This window comes from Vipera berus (assembly GCF_964194415.1).
Source record: "Vipera berus genome assembly, chromosome: 11".
Classification (NCBI taxonomy): Eukaryota; Metazoa; Chordata; class Lepidosauria; order Squamata; family Viperidae; genus Vipera; species Vipera berus.
The window spans coordinates 8,675,502-8,694,981 of NC_138214.1; the positions used below are offsets into that span (position 1 = coordinate 8,675,502).

The following is a 19,480-nucleotide window of genomic DNA, read 5'->3' on the forward strand; positions in this document are numbered from 1 at the left end:
TTTCACACTTATGACTGTTGCAGCATTCCTACGGTCACGTGATTTACATTCGGATGCTTGACAACTGACTCACATTTACGACAGTTGAGATGTCCCAGAGTCATGTGATCCCGTTTTTGCCACCTTCTGACAAGCAAGGTCAAATTTGTAAAATGGGGCAACTTAGCAACATAAATTCTGGGCTCCGTTGTGGCCATAAGTTGATGCTCTGTGGATGTCCAGTAGAGATTTAGCTTCCCCATAGCTAAATCAAAGCTTAAAAGTGTATCTGTATTAGAGCTGAAACATAATTTAATCCAATCAATTAAAGGGGTTTTCTCCAGAATGTTTTAAATCTGTGTTTCACATTTTATTAAAGGTTTATTTCACTACAGATATTTCATAGTATTTTGAAAGTTGATACGTAGTTGTATTTCACGGTTTACAAAAGGTGACGGTGCATGCAGTACTATAGTTTGCAATATCTGACTCTATTATAGATGGTATGGAATAATATTTTGGCACCCAACAGCATTCAGTAATCAGAATTACAGCATTTGATAGGCAATACACAACATCGCAAAGGCAAACTCACGTCTACCCAACACGCTATAGATTTAAAATGCAAGTTTCGGTTTTGAATTCCCTTTTTTTGTTCTGCTTCACAGTTGACCTTCTTTGATATCACATCGTATTACCAATTCTGCCATCCAGTGGGAGGTGTTTTGTCTGCTACTAAGCTTCTTTCCAGGATATAATCGGATTCTATCCAAAGCCACCCTGAGCTGAGAGTCTATATTTAAAAGCATAACCTAAGAAGTTTAAAATACTTTATGTTAACAGGTGGACCTGATTACTTGTATCTTTTACTGTTCCAACTGTATTGCAAGACTGTATGTTCCAGCAAGCTAAAAAAAGTTCTCCTAAGTTATTTTATAACTTATGAGAACCTAGTATGAGATGGTAGTACCCGATTGCATTGAGTGGTGTATATGGTACAAAGAAGGCGGAACGCTCACACACATTTAGCTGGAAAGTACTTTATTTCAACAGTAAGTGTTTCATGGCCACCGATTATGATTAATCTTCCTTGGCTAGTTTAATAAGAGCTCCTCCTTTCAATGGAGGTTTTGCTTTTTGCAGAGGGAGATACATCTGTAAACATTAAAATTTCCAAACACTTCAGATTCATTGCCTTTTGTATAAATGGCACCATATGCCTAAATAAACATTCTAACTCTTACCTGGGTATCAAAAACAGAAGGCTCGTGCATTTAAAAATAGATACTTTAATTAGGAATAGTATATTTGTGGTCTCTTCAGAACAATGTCTTGGCTAGAGCAGAACAATCTGATTTAAATCCTAAATTTGGCTGCAAATTCTAGAGGGGGCAATTTGGTGTACTTGGAGGCTGGAGGATTGAGACACGCTGGACTGGGATAATTGTAGAGGGAGCTCTTTCCTAAAATATGCTAGCTTTCTATATGTAGGGAAGAGTTTTGGTTCCCCCCTCCCCCCCATAAATAGCAGGAACCAATCCATCATCTCATCTCCCATCTAAAGGGAGAGAGAGGGGAAAAAACCTTTATTGTGGAATTTTGCTTAACTCCTCAAAAACCTTCAGAATAGCTATCTTTTGAAAAGGAATAGATGTATTTAAGACGTACTAGGCAGAACTCTCACATTTCTCCAAACATCTCTTCTACCCAAAGAAAAGGCAGCAAAAAGGGGGGGGGGATAGTCATTTCAAAGAGGTAGTTCATGACAATGTTTTAATTGCTGCACTTGTCTACTTTCTAAATCCCTAGATGCATTCTGCTTCATTTAAGGGGAAAAGAGGGAGAGAGAAGAGAAGAGAAGAGAAGAGAAGAGAAGAGAAGAGAAGAGAAGAGAAGAGAAGAGAAGAGAAGAGAAGAGAAGAGAAGAGAAGAGAAGAGAAGAGAAGAGAAGAGAAGAGAAGAGAAGAGAAGAGGAAAGGGAAGAGGAAGAGGAAGAGGAAGAGGAAAACATATGGGAGGTTCCTGGCCACAATGGCTACCCTTTAGGAAATTACGCATTAAAAAGAAATGGAGAATTAGGGAAAATAAATTGTGCCTCTAGTCTTAAGATTGCCTGGTCCCAAAACCTGATCTGGACGCCTGGTTTAATCACAGGGGAAGGCAGTCAAAAAGGCAATGGTGGAATCTCTCTTTGAGGTAGGTGATCATTCCTGGCTGGGTTCAGCTGTCCTCTGAAAGCCAACTTGGCTTGGCTCGGCTAGTATCTGCTACATTGGCTTGCGCTGCCTTGCTGAAAGACAAGACTCCTGCTCAACATGATGTGGACAAAGGCAGTGTGTCTGAATGTTCCCCTGAAGCTGGGTTTATTTCAGGCTAGAGTTGATCTCAGGAGCAAAAGAAAGCCTTGGTTTCAGCAAAGACAATACAAACGCAATAGAGGATTTAAAGAACGTAGAAATTCAAACCAGGCTACTTAAAAGCCAGCCCAGAATGGACTATTTTTGTTTTTAAAGACATCCCTTTTTTCTTCCTATTTGCAGAGGAGAATAGGCAAAAAAAGTACAAAGATTGATGGGGTCTAAGGCGGGGTAGAGAACCTTGGCTCTTTTATGACTTGTGGACTTCAACTCCCAGAATTCCTGAGGCAACATGGCTGGTGCAGGTATTCTGGGTGTTGAAGTCCACAAGGTTCCCTACCCCTGGTCTAAGATACCAACAGGAATCTCCTTGTCAATCAAAGGTGGTCTTCCCTAACCTTTCCATATTGGCTGTTGATGGAAAGAGCCACCAAGCATAATATTTGGGAGTTGGAAAAGGCTAACCCAAAAATATGCCTGTCACTATACAAGTGAGAACATCCAAAGTGTCCATAGAGGCCATCTTGATGTAGCATAAAAGGGTAGTTGAATTACACTGTGTTGCCTCTATTTATGGGCTTAGCATCAATATGAAACCTCCTCTAGTTATTATGGGATTGAAGGCTTTGGACCTGCTTTTCCAGACACCAACCAGCCTTAGGTAGTCATAGGATCATAGCTCAGAATGCTTTTTTTCTTCTTGAATTATTACTGCTGAAGGTCTTGTTCACCCTGCTCATTGGGACAGAAATAACCATGAAGAGGAAGGACGGTCACAAGTCAGCTTTCTACGCAAGAATACCAAAATCCCACACAGAGTGGTCCTTTAACTCAGAGTCTGGCCTATCTGTAGGCTCAGGGATCTCCAAACTTGGCAACTTCTTAAGACTTGCAGACTTCAACTCCCAGAATTCCTCAGCTAGCCATGCTGCTGAAGAATTTTGGGAGTTGAAGTCCCCAGGTCTTAAAGTTGCCAAGTTTGAGACACCCCCTTGTCTTAGCTCAATAGAGGAGAGGTACAAGTAGAAATCAGTTCATGCAAGGAAATTGTTGGGGTCAAATATGTAACTCAACATATCAACCCATACTCCCTCCAAGCATTTGAAGACCCACCTGTTGGACGAGCTCGTGTTCAAGAACATCCTTGCACTACATAGCATGGGAAGTGTTTGGGAGGCCAAGAAGCTTGGCCAAATTGAGTTCGTGGCCCTGAGCGTTTTAACATAATGGATTTTTTTTTAAAAAAATCACTCCAAGTATTTTTTTGCATGGGGTCCAGCCACGTGGTTGGGAAATGCTCACCTCCCCAAGTGACAGCCCAAACTATGACGAGCTGATCACCTCCTAGAACCACAACCTGGATGTGGAATGGTCCAGCTTCCCATCACAAGCTCAACCAGTTCAATCCCAGCCCTTTCTCCCTTGAAGGGATGCCACCAATGTGGCAGTCAGCCACTAGCTTTGTCCTTCCAGGGCAATTGGAAAGGTCAATCTACTGCAGCATCCCTGAATATCTGGATGCAAGTAATCCAAAGCTCATCCTCCACCAATGGGGCTCCTTGGAGACTCATCATCCTGAACTTTCAGCCTGAGCGTGGATCACCTGGCCACGAATGGAACCGTAGAAACCCAAACAAATTCTGAGACCAAGTTGCTATGAACTGCAACATCTTCTCCAGCACTTCAAATTACAACAGTAAAGTCTTCGCAAGTTTTCAAATAAATAAAAGCAAAAGCTGGGAAAGTGACTCTGAAGTTTTACCCAACTTTGCAGTATCACACAGATATAAGACAGTCTCCATTGGCCACTCTTCTGCAAAGCCTCTTCTTGGAACAGTCCTCCCTTTGAGCCAACTGAGGGTCCTTCAGTTCCATTTCTGAAAGTGAGCACAGCCAGGGGAGTCCTGATGCCGAACTGCCGGCACCTAGAAGAGCAAGACCATCCTTCATTGATGGTTTTGCCCCATCAACTAGAGTTCCTCTTTTATACTGTGCAACAAGTCTTCTTCTGCTGTCCCTGATGCTGATTGTCCTAGTCCCGCACCCACAACAGTAGAGTATCCTTACAGCCCACTATCATAAAGTCCAACGGATGCTCTAGAAGGCCTCACCACCACGATCACCTGCATCCTTGCTTATAAATTATAGCATAGCACCGTGAAATTAAGGCTTATCCCGGTGGGGTAAACAGGTACCATTGAGGAAATGTAACAGGACGGGATTCATAACCAACCCGTCAGCACTCTGTGGATCATCATACTATGCTGTGCCTCACACCAGCTTCATGAGGTGTTTCCAAATCGGCAGAGATGGCAACTTCTTCCTTCTGGCAACAGACACAGTGCAAGAAGTCAGTGACGTTGTGCGTGAAGAGGCGGCGACAGGGATGCAAGTACTGCATGAAAAAAAGCATGAAGACAACGGCCAGGCAGTACGCCACAAGCAGCTGCAGCACAAGCATGGGAGTGCAGAGGTACTCATAGATCTGCTTGTCGAAGAAGTACCAAACCAGGAGCAGCAGACTGTTCTCCAGTCCCCGGAACACATAGAATAAAGCTAAACAGCCCCAGTTTTGGGACCTGACGATGAGGTCTCTCCTGGACAACCTGAGCTGGACAGCTGACCAACAGAAGACATTGATGCCACCGTACAGCAAAGTGATACTGACCAGGACAGTCAAAGTTCCCACCCGGCTGTAGTTCTTCTCCACGTTCTCGGGGAATTTGGCCCCGCTCCTCCAAAACTCAACCCACGGCAAGAAGAAGAACACCAAAAAGTTGGCCGCCCCCACCGCCAAGCCGTAATATTTGAAGACAGTCCCAAAGAGAACCAAGATGGTGATGCGAGTCGAGATCTCCAAACCCCTCCACAGGAGGATACAGATGAAGGCCAGTGGGTGGAGGTGGATCTTGTAGTCATCGTACTTGATCTGGATGGCCAAGGTGTTGCAGACCAATGCTCCGTAAGTGACCGAGAGTAAGCACATGCTCATCAGGACAGCTACAAAGGAAGGGAAAACGAAAGGGTGAGGCCAAGAAAAGCCACCATGGATCGGCCAACTTGTAAAAACGCAGAGGGGTTGTGAACCACCGCAGTTGTTAAGCTGGCAACCCAGTTAGCAAACAAATCTGGCTTCTCCACTGACTTTGCTTATCAGGAGGTCACAAAAGGGGATCACATGACCCCGGGACACTGCAACCGTCATAAGCACACGCCAGTTGCCGAGCATCCAAATTTGTGACCGTGGGCATGCTACAACGGTCAAAAGTCTTTTTTTTCCAGTGCCATTGTAATTTCGAACGGTCACTAAACAAATGGCTGTATGTCGAGGACTATCTAGGTAGAAGTCCCAGGCTCAAACACATGCTGGAGCTGAGGATATCAATCTCCTTCTGGAAAGTTGTCTGCAACGGGGCGGGGGGGAGGGGGATGAGATTTGCTGCCCCAGGGTGGTGCCTCCTCTCTTTTTTCCAGAATCTATATTGAAAGTTCACAAGGAGTTAGAGGATGAACCAGGTGCTGAGCTAAGCTAAAAGAAACCAGAGAGACTGGTTAGCCAAGAGGAGTGCCCTACTAACAATCCAAAATACTCTTTCACCTTAATCTACACCACGTTTTGTAGGAGTGGATTCTGCATGAACGTGAAATGTTGTGGATTTTTGGCTAGTTCCATTTCTTTGACCGGAACGTAGCAAAGCCAAGCTTGGGCAGTTTGGATATGAAAGTCTGAGAGGTTTTAAACAGTGCTTTACAGTATTTTGTAAAATAAAATAAAAAAGGTGCCGGAACTCACACACGTCATACAACCCGCCTTGCCTACCCTACAAGGTTCCATCCAAAAAAGGTGCCGGAACTCCGTTCTGGGCGTTCTATGACAAAAAAAAGCCCTGGGTTTTAACTTCCATTTCCTTCATCCAATTAAATAATTCCCTGTTGGGTTATATCTGCTTAGGAGGGATAGAGAACCCTTGTAGGTAAATATGGAGGACATACAGAAAGAGGAAACAGCACATTTTGTCACTGGCTCCTGGCAAAGGCTAATACGGAACTGACTTTCAAAAATTCCCAAGCCACCCACACAAACGTAGATCCAATGTCTATTAACAGAGTCTCAAACATTACTTGCGAAAACTTGTTTTACATTTACAAGGACTCGTGATACTCTTACATGAATGCAAGTTAAAACCACCCAGGATAAACGCTCTGCAAACACAAAAATTTCTCCTGGCTTTCAACTCCTGGTCAGGGGATATGAAAGTCACGTATGTCTCCTACGTGAGGAAATTACACATGGAACGCCTACATCCTTCTTTGAGACCTTTAGACAGGGATACTATTATTGCAGAGCTTTTTCTAACTAATACACCTTATTAAAAGGCCCACACCTTAGTGAGTTTAGGCTACTAGACTCCTGATTTTCATCACACACCATTGGAATCCCCAGATGATTGAGCTAAATTAGTCGTGTGAATGCTGAGCCCATTTTTTTTAAAAAAAAACTGTGCTCATTTTACTACTAAACTTCAACCTTCAATTGGAAGAAAGAGGAATTGCCGACCATAGAAGAGTGGACTTTAAAGGTTTCCGACCTGGCAGAGATGGCGAAGATTTCGGCCTATTTGAAAGATCATTCGCAAGAACGCTATATTATGGAATGGAGAAAATGGATTGAGTTTATCCAGAACAAGTATAGGGTTAAGAAGTTTTATGTAGCATTCGAATAAGTCTTCTTTCGTTTTTTTTTCTTTTTTATTCTAGTTTTTTATATATAGTTAATATTGTTAAGGTGTGTTTTATCCTATATAAGCTAGAGAGTAATGGATTTTAGATTTTATAGTGGGTAGTATATGGTTATTTATGATTGCCTTTTTATAGATATATACCTTGTATTTAGCTCTGGGAAGTCGGGGTGGGGGGAGGGGGGGATGGAGGGAGGGGAGGAGGGAGGGAGGTTGGGGGGAGGTAGGGGGGGGAGCAGGGAGGGGGAAGGTGGGTTTTTTAAAGGAAAATTGTATTTTAAAACTTTTCAATAAAAAAATAAAAAAAAAAACTTCAACCTGCGTTTTACATTGATAGTTTTAGTTATACAAGTAGGCCTTGACTTATGGCCACAATTGAGCCTAAAATTTTGGTTGCTATGGGAGAAATTTGTTAACTGAGTTGCGTCCCATTTTACGACTTTTCACGCCATGTTTGTTAAGCGAATCACTGCAGTTATTAAGTTAGTAGGTTAAGCAAATCTGGTTTCCCCATTGACGTTGCTTGTCAGAAAGTCACAGAAGGGAATCACGTGATTCTGGGACACTGCAACCGTCATAAATGTGAGTCAGTTGCCAACGGTCTGAATTTGGATCGTGTAGCCATGGGAATGCTGCAACGGTCATAAGTGTGAAAAATAAGTCTCTTTTTTCAGTGTCCTTGTAACTTCGAACAGTTAATAAGTGGACTGTTCTAAGTCAAGGACTATGGTTCTGTCTAAAACTTCAATAAAGCATCCATCCATTCATTCAGGAGGAGGAAAGGAAGAGAAATTCCTGGAAGGGGATTAAACTTGACATCATGCACATCTGGAAAACATCAGGATGAGATAGGCTGCTCAAAGCACCTACTCACCCTGGAAAGGGCGATGGGTGTGTTATCTATCTGCATGTTTCCATGCTGACATCCCTCGCGGAAGGCAGATGGCAAAATGCCTCCGAGCTTGGCAATTAAAATACCTGCGGTCGATTTTATAAATACTAATTATTGGAACCACACCTTTGGGAATCGCGCAGAAAGCTTCTATTAAACCAGGACGGCAGAAAGCCACACCTACTGAACTCATACACCTAAGCAGAGACCCAGGTTCCAGACACTCCGTTGACAAGAATTCACCGACCAGACTGTTATGGATGACCTAATTTGCTTTCTCTGGGCCTTTTAGACAAGTCTTTTAGTTTCCAGCCATGAGGCGCTGCAGCTTTTCTAACCTTAAACACTGGCTCTACCGTTTAGTCTTAAAAAGGATTGTAGAATCTTCTGGAAGAGTCTACACTGATCCCCTGAGATTTTCGGCAACTGGGCCAAGGTTCTGGCAGAAAGTCTCCTTTGCAAGTCCTTAAAAGCATCGCTGGCAACGTGTTTCGACGCTAAAGAAACCTTTTGCAAAAGGAATGATGCAGACGCTTAGTTTAATTGGTCAATTATTACATCCGGGATGGCAATAGTTGCAGGACCACACTTTGGGTTTTTGGAAGCAGTAAGGTGCAAATGGCAAGGCCATATCGGGGGGGGGGGGCAGGGTTACAGCAGGAAGTTGGAGGGGGTGGGTCATTTTTGTATTAAGAATTTTATTGAATATTATCACATCCAGGGTGGTACAATAGCCACTCAGGATTGGCAGACGGGAAATCCTCAGAAGACTGCGTGCATCCTAGCTGACCGTTTCCCCTCTCTGCATTAGACCAAACAGTTTGCATAGACACACATTACTGTAGTGCTGCTGGACAAGATTTCACATCATCAGACATGCTGGCAGAGATGCCCAGAATTTGGCGTCTTCTCAGATCTGATAAGCTGTCCTCGATGAGCTGAATATCTCTCAGTCCCCACAAAGTACACCTAGCTATTTATTTTAATTTATTTATTGACTGGATTTATATATGCCAGGCCAACCCGGCTTAAAATTCCCTTCTTACAGAAATAAAGCCTGGAATATTATTTTTTTTAAAAAAAGGAATACAGTTCACAGAACTACACAATAAGAGTAACGAAATATTACTAGAAAACAAACACAGGAATAAAAAAAAACATTTAGGCCGATGCCAGGGTGTGGTTGCTAACTAGATCCCCTCTTGGGGCTTTGTTAAAAAGTCAGGTTTTAACACTTCCCCCAAAAGTGAGATGTTGGGGGGGGAGGCTTGTTTAATCTTGAGTAGCAAAACTGTAGCAAGAAACAGAATTGCAAAAAAAAGGGAAAAAAAGAGCCTTGGGCCCTACAGAGGAGAACCAAAGAGAAGGGGCATGCAGTTAGCCTTTCTTGTCTGATCTGAGTAGCCTGAAGCTACCCAGACGTGGCTGGTCCAAAGATGAGATGCCCTAACTTTCATCTCCTGATTGGAGTCCTTGAAGTTCAAGAACTACAATCCTGAAGTTGAAGGGGTTTTTTTTGCTGCCTACTTTGGAGTCTTTTTTCCAGCACTTTGTGTAACATTGTCAACGCCAATAGAGAATATAACATGATGGCTGTGGATCTCTGTGTGATTTCACCGTTTAGAGGGGGGGGGGATAATTTTCATCTGTTCCCAGCACAAACTGGTTAAGAAATTATACAGGGGAATTTCAACAGACCAAAAGGGATCCTGAAGAACCTCAAAGCCACATGGCAGAACGGGCACAAGATTAGGCAATGAGAATCTCTTCTCATAGGATGTGCAAAACGTATCCTGAGAATGGAGCCGCTCCCTTGTCACCACAATTTTATCTTTCGTCAAACCACAATTTTATATTTTGATTGCTAGCGCCTATCTAAACTAAATACTGACACTCAGACTTGACTTATTTTTGCACTCCACTTCCTATCCTAGTAAATAAAAGCAGAACGGATCAAACAAGCTAAATTCCTTTGCTTGTTTACCAAACTAAACCTGATAGTTGCCTGAATTCACAACTACTGTAAACAAATCCTGGCCTAACATTGAGTTCCAAAGCAACCAGAGAGAAAGAGGCGAGGATCTGTTCAAGAAGATCAGTTTCCCAACCCTTTTTAGCTCTCATTAGCCGAGGTGGCACAGTGGTTAGAATGCAGTACTGCAGGCTACTTCTGCTGACTGCCAGCAGTTCGATCCTCACCAGCTCAAGGTTGACTCAACCTTCCATCCTTCTGAGGTGGGTAAAATGAGGACCCAGATTGTTGGGGGCAAAAGGCTGACTCTGTAAACTGCTTAGAGAGGGCTGTAAAGCACGGTGAAGCGGCATATAAGTCTAAGGGCTATAGCTATTGCTATTAGGAGAGCAAATAAGTGTTCTGGTCACAATTTAGTTCCCTTCTAGTTTCCTTTCCCCTCCCATCCTTTGGCCCTGTTCTGTCTTTACCTCTGCTGGGTGGGGTGTATTGCTCCATTAAAGTGACATAAAGCTGCAGCGTGAGCTGTGGGCTGGAGCCTAGGAAGGCCTGAATGACCGCCATGCGCTTGAAAGCATTGCGGTGAGTGGCCAGCCGGCGCACCAGGTGTCCCACTTCCTGCTCAATCTCAACCTCACAGTCGCGGTGAAGATGCTTCTTGCGGGTGATGGTGACGTAAGGCTCTTCCTCCCGGCCCTGGCGGTAGAACATCACTATGGACTCCAAACACCTGCACCAAAGAGAAAGGGGGAAAGAGGGGGGAAAAATTCTACTCCATGCTAGATAACCAGAGGCCCTCAACAGTTTGCAGCTACAATTCCATGGAGCTTCACTACAAACAACCTTCTCCATCCTGTTGGCTTGCAAATTTCCTGGTCCCCACCTGAGGAGGATGCTCTGGCTGACTATGAGCAAACCCCAAACAACCCTGAGACATTCACTCAACAAGGGCAACCAGCACCACTCAACACTCATTCCCAAAATGAAAACAGACCACAAAGAGCTGCCATGGAGATGTGGGGAAGGATCCAGAAAGCCTCAATTCAAGATAAGCATAAATACAAGATAGGCATTTGAGGGGCTGCCGCAAAAAAAAAGAGGGTCAATTTAATTTCCAAAGCACCAGGAGGCAAGATAAGAAAGAATGGAAGGAAACTAATCAAGGAGAGAAGCAACCTGAAATTAAGGAGAAACTTCCTAACAGCGAGGTCAATTAACCAGTGGAACGGCTCGCCTCCAGAAGTTGTGGGTGCTCCATCACTGGGTGTTTTTAAGAAAAGACTTGGACAACCACCTATCTGAAGTGCTTTAGCATGGGGTTTGGACTAGAAGACCCTTCCAATTCTATTCTGATTGATTGACTACACTGTATCTACTGTATTTGTGGCTTATAGGAATGCAGCGCTGAAGTCTTCGCCTCCGCTAGAATCCTCCCTTGCTTTTTATTTCCTCCTGCAAAAGAAAGAAGAGAACAACTTCCATGGGCCTTGGCATCCCATTTTCTACAGCAGCTGGGCTCAGAATTTTCCCACACTCCCAAAGTGACCCACCCACATTCAGCTTCCCAGGCTAAGCATGCTTTCCACCAGTAGCCGGACATAAGAGACAAGGCTGTGCTTTCCCTTGATTGACTCAGACGGATGTTGAAATTCCTTGGATAGATTTTGCAAGCCTTGTAAATAGTTTCCTATGAGCTGTGAGGTGGCTAGGTTGGTTAGAAAGGCAGAGCGCCGAGTTGGCCAATGTCCAAATGAAACCATGACGCCATGCCTTGAGAACTGACTCAAAGGCACGTCCATGACACATTCCCGAAGGAAAAAGTCTGGTGGAACCTTTAGGAGCTGCAAACATATTAAAGCTTTCTGCTTCAGTGGACCATGCATAACTTCATTCTGATGCATCTGAAGAAGCTGGCCCGCTTTCAGAAGTAATAAATTGGTTTGTCTTTGAGAAGCCATAAGAAGAAGTTGTTGCTCTAGTAGGCTATTGCAATTACCCACTCGGGAAAACTATTTCTTGAAAGATTCATGTGAATCTACCTAGAAAAATACACGTCATGCAATCTTAAACATGAGGTTCATAAGCCATGCTGGCTTAACTGGGCTAAGTATCAATAGACTAGCCTTGCATATTGTTCTGTGCTAGATTGGCATGCCACACCATAAATCATGGTTTGGCATCCACATGAGTTAGCTCACACTGAAGAAGAGTGTTTTTTTTTTGTATGGCTTAAGACAGTGAACTGTTTTTTTTAGGTTACTGGGTTAGGACGCTGAGCTTGTCGATCAGATGGTCGGCAGTTTGGCGGGTCGAATCCCGAGTGCCGTGTAACAAAGTTGAGCGCCTGTTACTCGTCCCAGCTTCTGCCAACCTAGCAGTTCGAAAGCACGTAAAAACGCAAATAGAAAAATAGGGACCACTATGGTGGGAAGGTAACAGCGTTCCGTGCGCCTTTGGCGTCTAGTCATGCCGGCCACATGACCACGGAGACGTCCTCGGACAAGCGCTGGTTCTTCGGCTTTGAAACGGAGATGAGCACCAGCCCCTAGAGTCGGAAACGACTAGCAGTCATGTGCGGGGGAACCTTTACCTTTTACTTTTTGTACCGAGAAGATCTGTAAGTTCCTCTATCTGTGATAAACGTGCTCTGTTTCCTTCCTCTTCCTTCTCTAAGCATGTTTTCTTCCTCTCTAAAAGGGGGAAAACCTGTGACACCTTTTCCCGCAAAAGCCGCCGTCCAGGAAAGGCAATATTTTTAATTCCTAAAGAGCAGGAGCTTCTCCAAGTCTTTCCAAAAGCTCCACCGCTGAATTCTGCATGTGTGAGGACTAAGCATAGAACCTTTACTTTATGAAGGAGCTTAGCCTATTTCCAGCATGAGGTTTACTCATCAAAATTATTATTATTTATTTATTTTAGGTCGTTTCACCTTGAACCCAACCCAAGCAGAGCCGCTACCAGCATGAACTACCTTGAAGATTTTCACACACAAAAACCTTCTCATCGGCTTGGGAGGAAAGGGAGGTGCCGATGCAAACAGCCAACGCGGAGAAAGGTTCTTTGTTGAGCTCCTGCCACTGCAAAGAGAGCCATAGACAAGCTGGCTCTGTTCTCATTGATGAAGGAAGGCTGGGAAGCTAAAACCGAAGAGTAGAAGAGGGCTACAGAAAGAACAAGAGAGGGGGTGGACAGTTGGACCTTGTCTCCTGGCTCCAGTCAGAGAGATGCTGGCTTGTTGGCTGACACAACAGATGCTACGAGCAAACAAAGGTTGACTCAGCCTTCCATCCTTCCGAGGTAGGTAAAATGAGGACCCAGATTGTTGGGGGCAATTAAGCTGACTTTGTAATAATGCCGCTTGGGGTGTGTGTGAAAGCCCTAATAAGCAGGCATATACATAGAATGAAGGCTACTGCTAAGCTTGTAAGCCGCCCTGAGTCTTCGGAGAAGGGCGGGATATAAATGGAATTAAAATAAAAATTAAATAAAAATGAATAAATGGTGAGGGAGTGGGAAGATCCCACCGCTGAATTTTCTGAAGGAGCCTGCAGAAGGGAAGGACAAGGACAGCCACCCGATGCAGAAGATGAAAGGATATTTTGGTGCCCTATCAAAGCATCACTCCTCAATTACAGATCATATAGACTTAACAGATCGTCATTTAGCAGCAGTGAAAAAGAGATTTTTCAACCAGCCCTTGCCCTTACCACTCTTTCAGCAGCATCCCTATAGTTTCCTGATCAAAGTTCGGGCGCTTGGCAACCAGCATGGATTCATGACGGCCTGCAGCAGCATCCCAATGTTGTATGGTTGCCATCCACAACCTTCTCAGCTGGCTTCCAACAAGCAAAGTCAACTGGGGGGGGAGGGGAGGGGGCGTTGGATTTGCTTAATAATTGCACGGTTCACTAAATAATAGCAGTGGTTATTTAAAGAACGGTGGCAAAAAAAACCAAATTGTGAAATCAGGCGCAACCTATAATAAAACAAAATCACCTATCCAAAGTTTAATCCACTGGCTGTTAGTCAATTAATATACTCAGCGCATAATAAGTGTAAGCCTGGTTTATACAGTGAAACCAGTTTTCTGAGTTGGTATGAACTACCGAAACTATAAGCTCAGCACCAAGGCTGAGGTGGTTAGTTCGTATCATACAAACACAACTAGATCTGAGGTCCCCAACCTTTTGGGCTCCAGGGACAGGTTCCGTGGAGAGAAGTTTTTCCATGGACCGGAGGATGCGTGGTTTTGTGTGCTGCCTGCATCCTGCAGATGGGGCTTTGCTTGTTTGTGTGGACCGGTTGCTGGCATGCCACGGACCGGTACCCGTCTACGGACCGGGGATTGGGGACCCCTGAACTAGAATCCTTTCATGGTGTTCTTCATCTGTTCTAAAATTCAATTTGGATTATGGGAGCTGAATTCCAACCCAGCTGTGGGGTATCCCAAGGGTGAATTCACAGAATTCAGTCCTCCCATTTCCAGCATTGCTCTGTCAAACGTTTCTGCAAACTAGGATACAAACATACAAATTGTTTTACGCTAGCTGGTCTTTTTGGGTCAAGGGCTGCAAGCCACATTTCCCAAACAAGCAAGGCCAGAGCAGGCAAGGGGGAGAAATTAGAACAAAATCTTGGACTCAGTTCAAGTTTTTTAAATATACACCAACTATTATTGTTCCCCATAAATTTAACCACCTCCTTTCGTCATCTCAGATATAAAACCATTCTTTAGTGTCAAAGTTTGAAGCTGGGAGGGACGCATGCAAGGTTTTCCAGGAAACTCCTCCATTTAAGGGGAAATTTTCTTCAAACTGAGTCCTCACAGATATATCCGTGCTGTTTTTCTTGGCAATAATAAGGAAACGGTTTGCTTTGCCTACCGTGGATTTGATTTGTTGTGATTTCATTTCACACTGCCCAGTCTAGCTTGAAGCCCCTGGAATCTCCTATCCCAGCTAAGCCTGATGCAATTGGCTGGGGGGCTGTAATTGGGACAGAAATTGCTTAAGGATAAATAGTTGAAATAGTTTGGTCTAATGGATCACTAGCAGATAGCCTTGAGCTTTGTAAATAAGCTAATCAACTATTTATCACCAAGCAAACTCTTTTAAAAAAAATCAAAATGCCGTACTAACATAGTTTAGATATTTGGAATATAGTTTGGTCTAATGGATGGCTAGCAGCAAGCCTTGAGCTTTGTAAAAAGCTACATTCCTTCCTTTTTATCTATCTTGAACTTACTAAGTGGAGAATTTCCTTCTTGCATACATCTGAAAACTATACGCCACCAAGCTAGCTTGATCGCTCAACAGTGAGGCCCTGGTGAAGCCGGTACAGCAGTATCTGCATTTTCTGCATCGCGCAAAAAAAGTACATCTTCCTTAACATTTTCTACAAGAGGGATGATCGAGAGCATCCTATTGCACTGCATTACTGTCTGGTTTGGAAGCATTACTGCTTCGGACAGGAAGGCAGTGCAAAGTAATGAGGATAGCAGGTAAGATATTGGTAGTTCACTTCCTTCTATCCAGGGCCTAGCACACAGGTCTGCAACCCGTGACTCTGGAGCCGCATGTGGCTCTTTCAGCCGTCTCCTGCGGCTCCCAGTCCTCTGCCATGTGCAGTCCAAAAAAAAAAGTGGGACTAAAAAAGTTCAACCAATCAATTCAAATATGCAGGGTAGCTGCATATCTCGCCTTGGCTCCACTCTTCAGTCAAACCCTGTTCTGCGCATGTACGCACATGTGCACACATTTTTTGCGGCTCCCAGTTTTTCCTTTTGTCAGGGAACCGGTTCCGAGTGGCTCTTTCACTGTTTCAGGTTGCTGACCCCTGGCATAGCATATAAGTGATCCTTATAAGAGGAAGGAAGGAAGGAAGGAAGGAAGGAAGGAAGGAAGGAAGGAAGGAAGGAAGGAAGGAAGGAAGGAAGGAAGGAAGGAAGGAAGGCTGGCTGAGTCAATCTTGAGCCCATCTGGGTCGAACTCCAGGCTGTGGGCAGAGTCAGTCTGCCATTCTGCATTCTATCCACTGTACTACCACAAGGAGATTTAACTGGTAGTTAAATCTTGGTAGTTGAAGGTGTAAACATGGTGTGGAAAGCGGACCACAGGAAGGAGAAAGGAGAAGACTGGTGAAGAGTTGGTTGAGTGCGGCAGAAGCCTCAATTCTCTCAAAACAACATTTCAAGTGTTATGATGTCACCAAGCCAATGTTGCAATTTTGTTTTGTCAACCTGGATTTCAAGGTCAGCCTGTGAATACCTTCCGAGGGAAAAATGGAATCAACAAGCAACCACTGATCTTAAAAAAAAATTTTTTGGGGGGGAAGCAAAGAAAGTTGACGGGGGGGGGGGACCTTTTTCCCATCACCAAGAAGAGAGGAGCTTAGGAGCACCCATTAAAAGGGGCAGTTCCCTCTTCAAAAGGATGCATTGAAGAGAAACATACAGCATCATCAGCTCTAGCACCTCCCAAGGGCATTTGAGCATGCTAAACATTCTGGAAAGATCACATTTCCTCCCGGTTAAAAGGGCAGAAGCTCAGCTTTCGATGCTCACCAACATTCCTCCACAGAGGCTTCCAAGCTGGACCTACCTCTTGGCTTCTAGCACTCTGAGAGCAAAAACCAAGCACATAGAGCCAGAACCACACTTAGCCAAATGAGCATGGCGGGGGTCAGGGGGGGGGAGGAAGACACACAGCTAACCTAAGAACTAATTTTTTGGAAGGAAGCAAAGTTAAGACACTTATGGTTGTGTTTCTCAACCTTGGCCACTTTTAAGATGTCTGGAGTTCCAATGGAAGAGAATAAATTGAATTGAATTGAATTGATTGAATTTATATACCGCCCTTTTCCCGTAGGACTCAGGGCGGTTTACAGAGTATTTAAAAAACGTCAATACAATACAAAAGTTAAAAACAGTTAAAAATAATTAAATTTGATCCCTGAAAAATATAAAACCCCAATTAAAAACTCTCAGCCTGGGCTGGAAAGCTCAAAGAGCCAGGTGTTCAGGTCCTGGCGGAATGACCGAAGGTCGGGGGCTGTAGCTTGGGGTTGAACTGTGAGGCCCTCGGCGCTCCCTGTTTTCTTACGGACGTTTTATTACCAAACTGGACTAGAAGACCTTCACGGTCCCTTCCAGCTCTATTCTATTTCTAAATCTCCACCTTGGAAACATGTTGGCCGCTGCAATGCATCGGCCAAAAAAGCATCTGGGCCAGCCCAGAAAGTTCAGCAAGAGGGCCTTTTTTGACAGTCACAAAACAACTAACCCCTCCCAAAAGACAACCTAACTAAGCACCACTTCTCTGGTTTCTCACAAGCTGCAAAGCTTCCCAAGGTATTTGTGAGGCCACTTAAAGCCCAACGTGGATTCTGTGTGTGGGGGGTGCTAATTCCTGCACAGCCGGGGGAAGACAAGGCCACCTTGAACCCGGCTCAGCGCTCTGCTGGTGGAACAAAGTTTTGGAATGGGAAGGGGGGGCTGGGGGGGTGAACAAAGCGCTGTCCCTCCTCACCTGATGAGGGGGCCCAGCAGCAGCAGGTGCATGAAGAGGATGAAGGGCTTATCGCTGGTCAAGTCCCGGTTCACGAAGATGAGGGTCAGCTGGACCATGACGGAGGAGGCGAGCATCAGGAGCAGAGTCAGGACCATCCAGAACTGGTCATTGGAGCGGCTGTAGGAGACAATGACCACGCAGGCCGAGGCCAGCTCCCCGCAGTACAGGAGTGTGGTGAAGATGATGCCCAGCGGCGGGTTGGTCCTGGTTACCGCCTGCGAGGCCACTCTGCGCAAAACCTTGCGGGGACGGCTTTGGCCCCTTCCACGAGGGACGTGGTCGGAGCATTCTTCCACGGAAGAGTCCGCAACTCTCCCACGGCCCATCCCTCCCGCAGTTGCTCCAGCCCAGGCTGGGTTTTACCTTCCCCCCCACACACACACCCCACTCAACCCGCAAAGGAGCCTCCGGCTGGGACCGGGAAAGCAGCTCCCCCCACCCCCCACCCAGCTCTTCCCACTTCTGGAACTCGCCTCCCTTGGAAATGCAGCCGTAGCTCCTCTTTTTCAGCCACTTTTGTCCAGGCAGCGGATTCTCCAACGGGCGGCAGGACCTGCCGAGCGCCCCAAGAAAGCGGAGGTGCCGGCGGCCTCCCGGCTTCCCAGCGCGCCCATTTCACAGAAAGAGGAAGAGCAAGACTGAGTCCCGCGGCTAGTTAAGAAGCGCCGAAGGGCAGCCGGTTTGGAAGGGCAGCAAGAAGAGGCGGCGGCCGGCGAAAGCTGCTCCAGCGGAGCGCCCGATCCAGGTAGAAGAAAGCCAGACGCGCCCCCGGGCCGGCTCCCCCGCGCGGCTCCGGCTCTGGGTGGGGAGTCCCCGGGGGCCGGGCTCGGAAGCCGGCTCCTCGCCTCCTGCTTCTCGTCAGCGCCCGCGGCTTGGCGGACAGGACAGGCGGTTCCTCTTCGGGAGCGAGGCCCGGGGCCCGCGGGCGCCTCTTTGCCGGACCCAGCAGGGCGCAAGCGGCGGCGGGGCTGAGCAGCTGCGGCGAGCGGAGCCCGGACGGCCACGCAATCCTCCGTCGGCTCGTTCGCTTGATCCGGACGGAGCCGGGAAAACAGGTGTGTCAGCCCCGGCTCTGGGCGGCGGCCCCGGGTCCTAGCGCACGCCCTGCTGAGCGCCAGCCTCCCTGCCTCCAGGCGCGCGGAGTCCCGCGGTCGCTCCCGGCCCCCCCCTCGCCCCCGGAGCCGGGTTGCCCGCTCGTCGGGATTTGCCAAGCGAGCAAGAGGGTACACCGGGTTCTAATAGGCTGGGCGCGGGCTGAGGATCAGTTTCGCCGGTTGAACTTCCGACTGCTTCGCGACGCTTACAGACGGGTGGGCGTGAGCCAACCTCTGCTGAAAAGGGAGAGAGCCAACGTAAGCGAGGGGTTGGTTGCAGAAGGAGATTTCAAAGTCCTTTCCCCTCCCCCCCAGATTAAAAAAAAACCCTCTGCTGTTAATTAGCATAATTTGACAGAGGGTCATTGTCCAGGTTAAGCACCCTTTAGACTGGGGTGATGCTTGGGCCTTGCGTTTAAGTGAAGATGTACATATACATATACATATACATATACATATACATATACATATACATATACATACACACATATACATATACATATGTATATATATAGGCCCCAAACATGGGACAAATCTTTATTTACTGTTTCAGCCTAACCGAAGGCCATCAACAGGCAGTTGTCACACCAGTGACAGCTCATATTTGTGTAAATTTTTGGATTGCTAACATACACATATACTGCTCAAAAAAATAAAGGGGACACAAAATAAGACATCCTACTATTAAATACAGTACATTGTGTTGTTTAAGTGTTCCCTTTATTTTTTTAATATATATATATATATATATATATATATATATATATATATATATATATATATATATATATATATATATATATATATATATATATATATATATATATATATATATATATATCCCCTTCATGGATTACTGCCTTGTCGTGGCGAAGGGGC

At 45.5% G+C, this 19,480-nt stretch overlaps 1 protein-coding gene across 1 annotated transcript; it reads right to left on the minus strand.

Annotated features, from left to right (window-relative positions):
* Positions 1 to 349: 349 nt before the first annotated feature.
* XKRX (XK related X-linked) lies at positions 350 to 18,526 on the minus strand. The gene is made up of 3 exons (XM_081336731.1): positions 17,466 to 18,526; positions 10,410 to 10,669; positions 350 to 5,336 (listed from the first exon to the last, which is right to left on the minus strand). The coding sequence occupies exons 1-3, from the start codon at positions 17,831 to 17,833 to the stop codon at positions 4,591 to 4,593; spliced, it is 1,374 nt and encodes a 457-aa protein (XP_081192857.1). The 5' UTR covers positions 17,834 to 18,526; the 3' UTR covers positions 350 to 4,590.
* Between the last annotated feature and the right edge of the window lie 954 nt (positions 18,527 to 19,480).

Excerpts from the sequence above, each read along its gene's own strand:
- XKRX (XM_081336731.1), bottom strand. The coding sequence starts at position 17,833 with ATGGGCCGTGGGAGAGTTGCGGACTCTTCCGTGGAAGAATGCTCCGAC. Across the intron at positions 10,670-17,465 it reads CTGCTGGGCCCCCTCATCAG|GTGTTTGGAGTCCATAGTGA; the intron begins GTGAGGAGGGAC and ends TCTTTGGTGCAG. Across the intron at positions 5,337-10,409 it reads ATACACCCCACCCAGCAGAG|CTGTCCTGATGAGCATGTGC; the intron begins GTAAAGACAGAA and ends CTTCCTTTGTAG.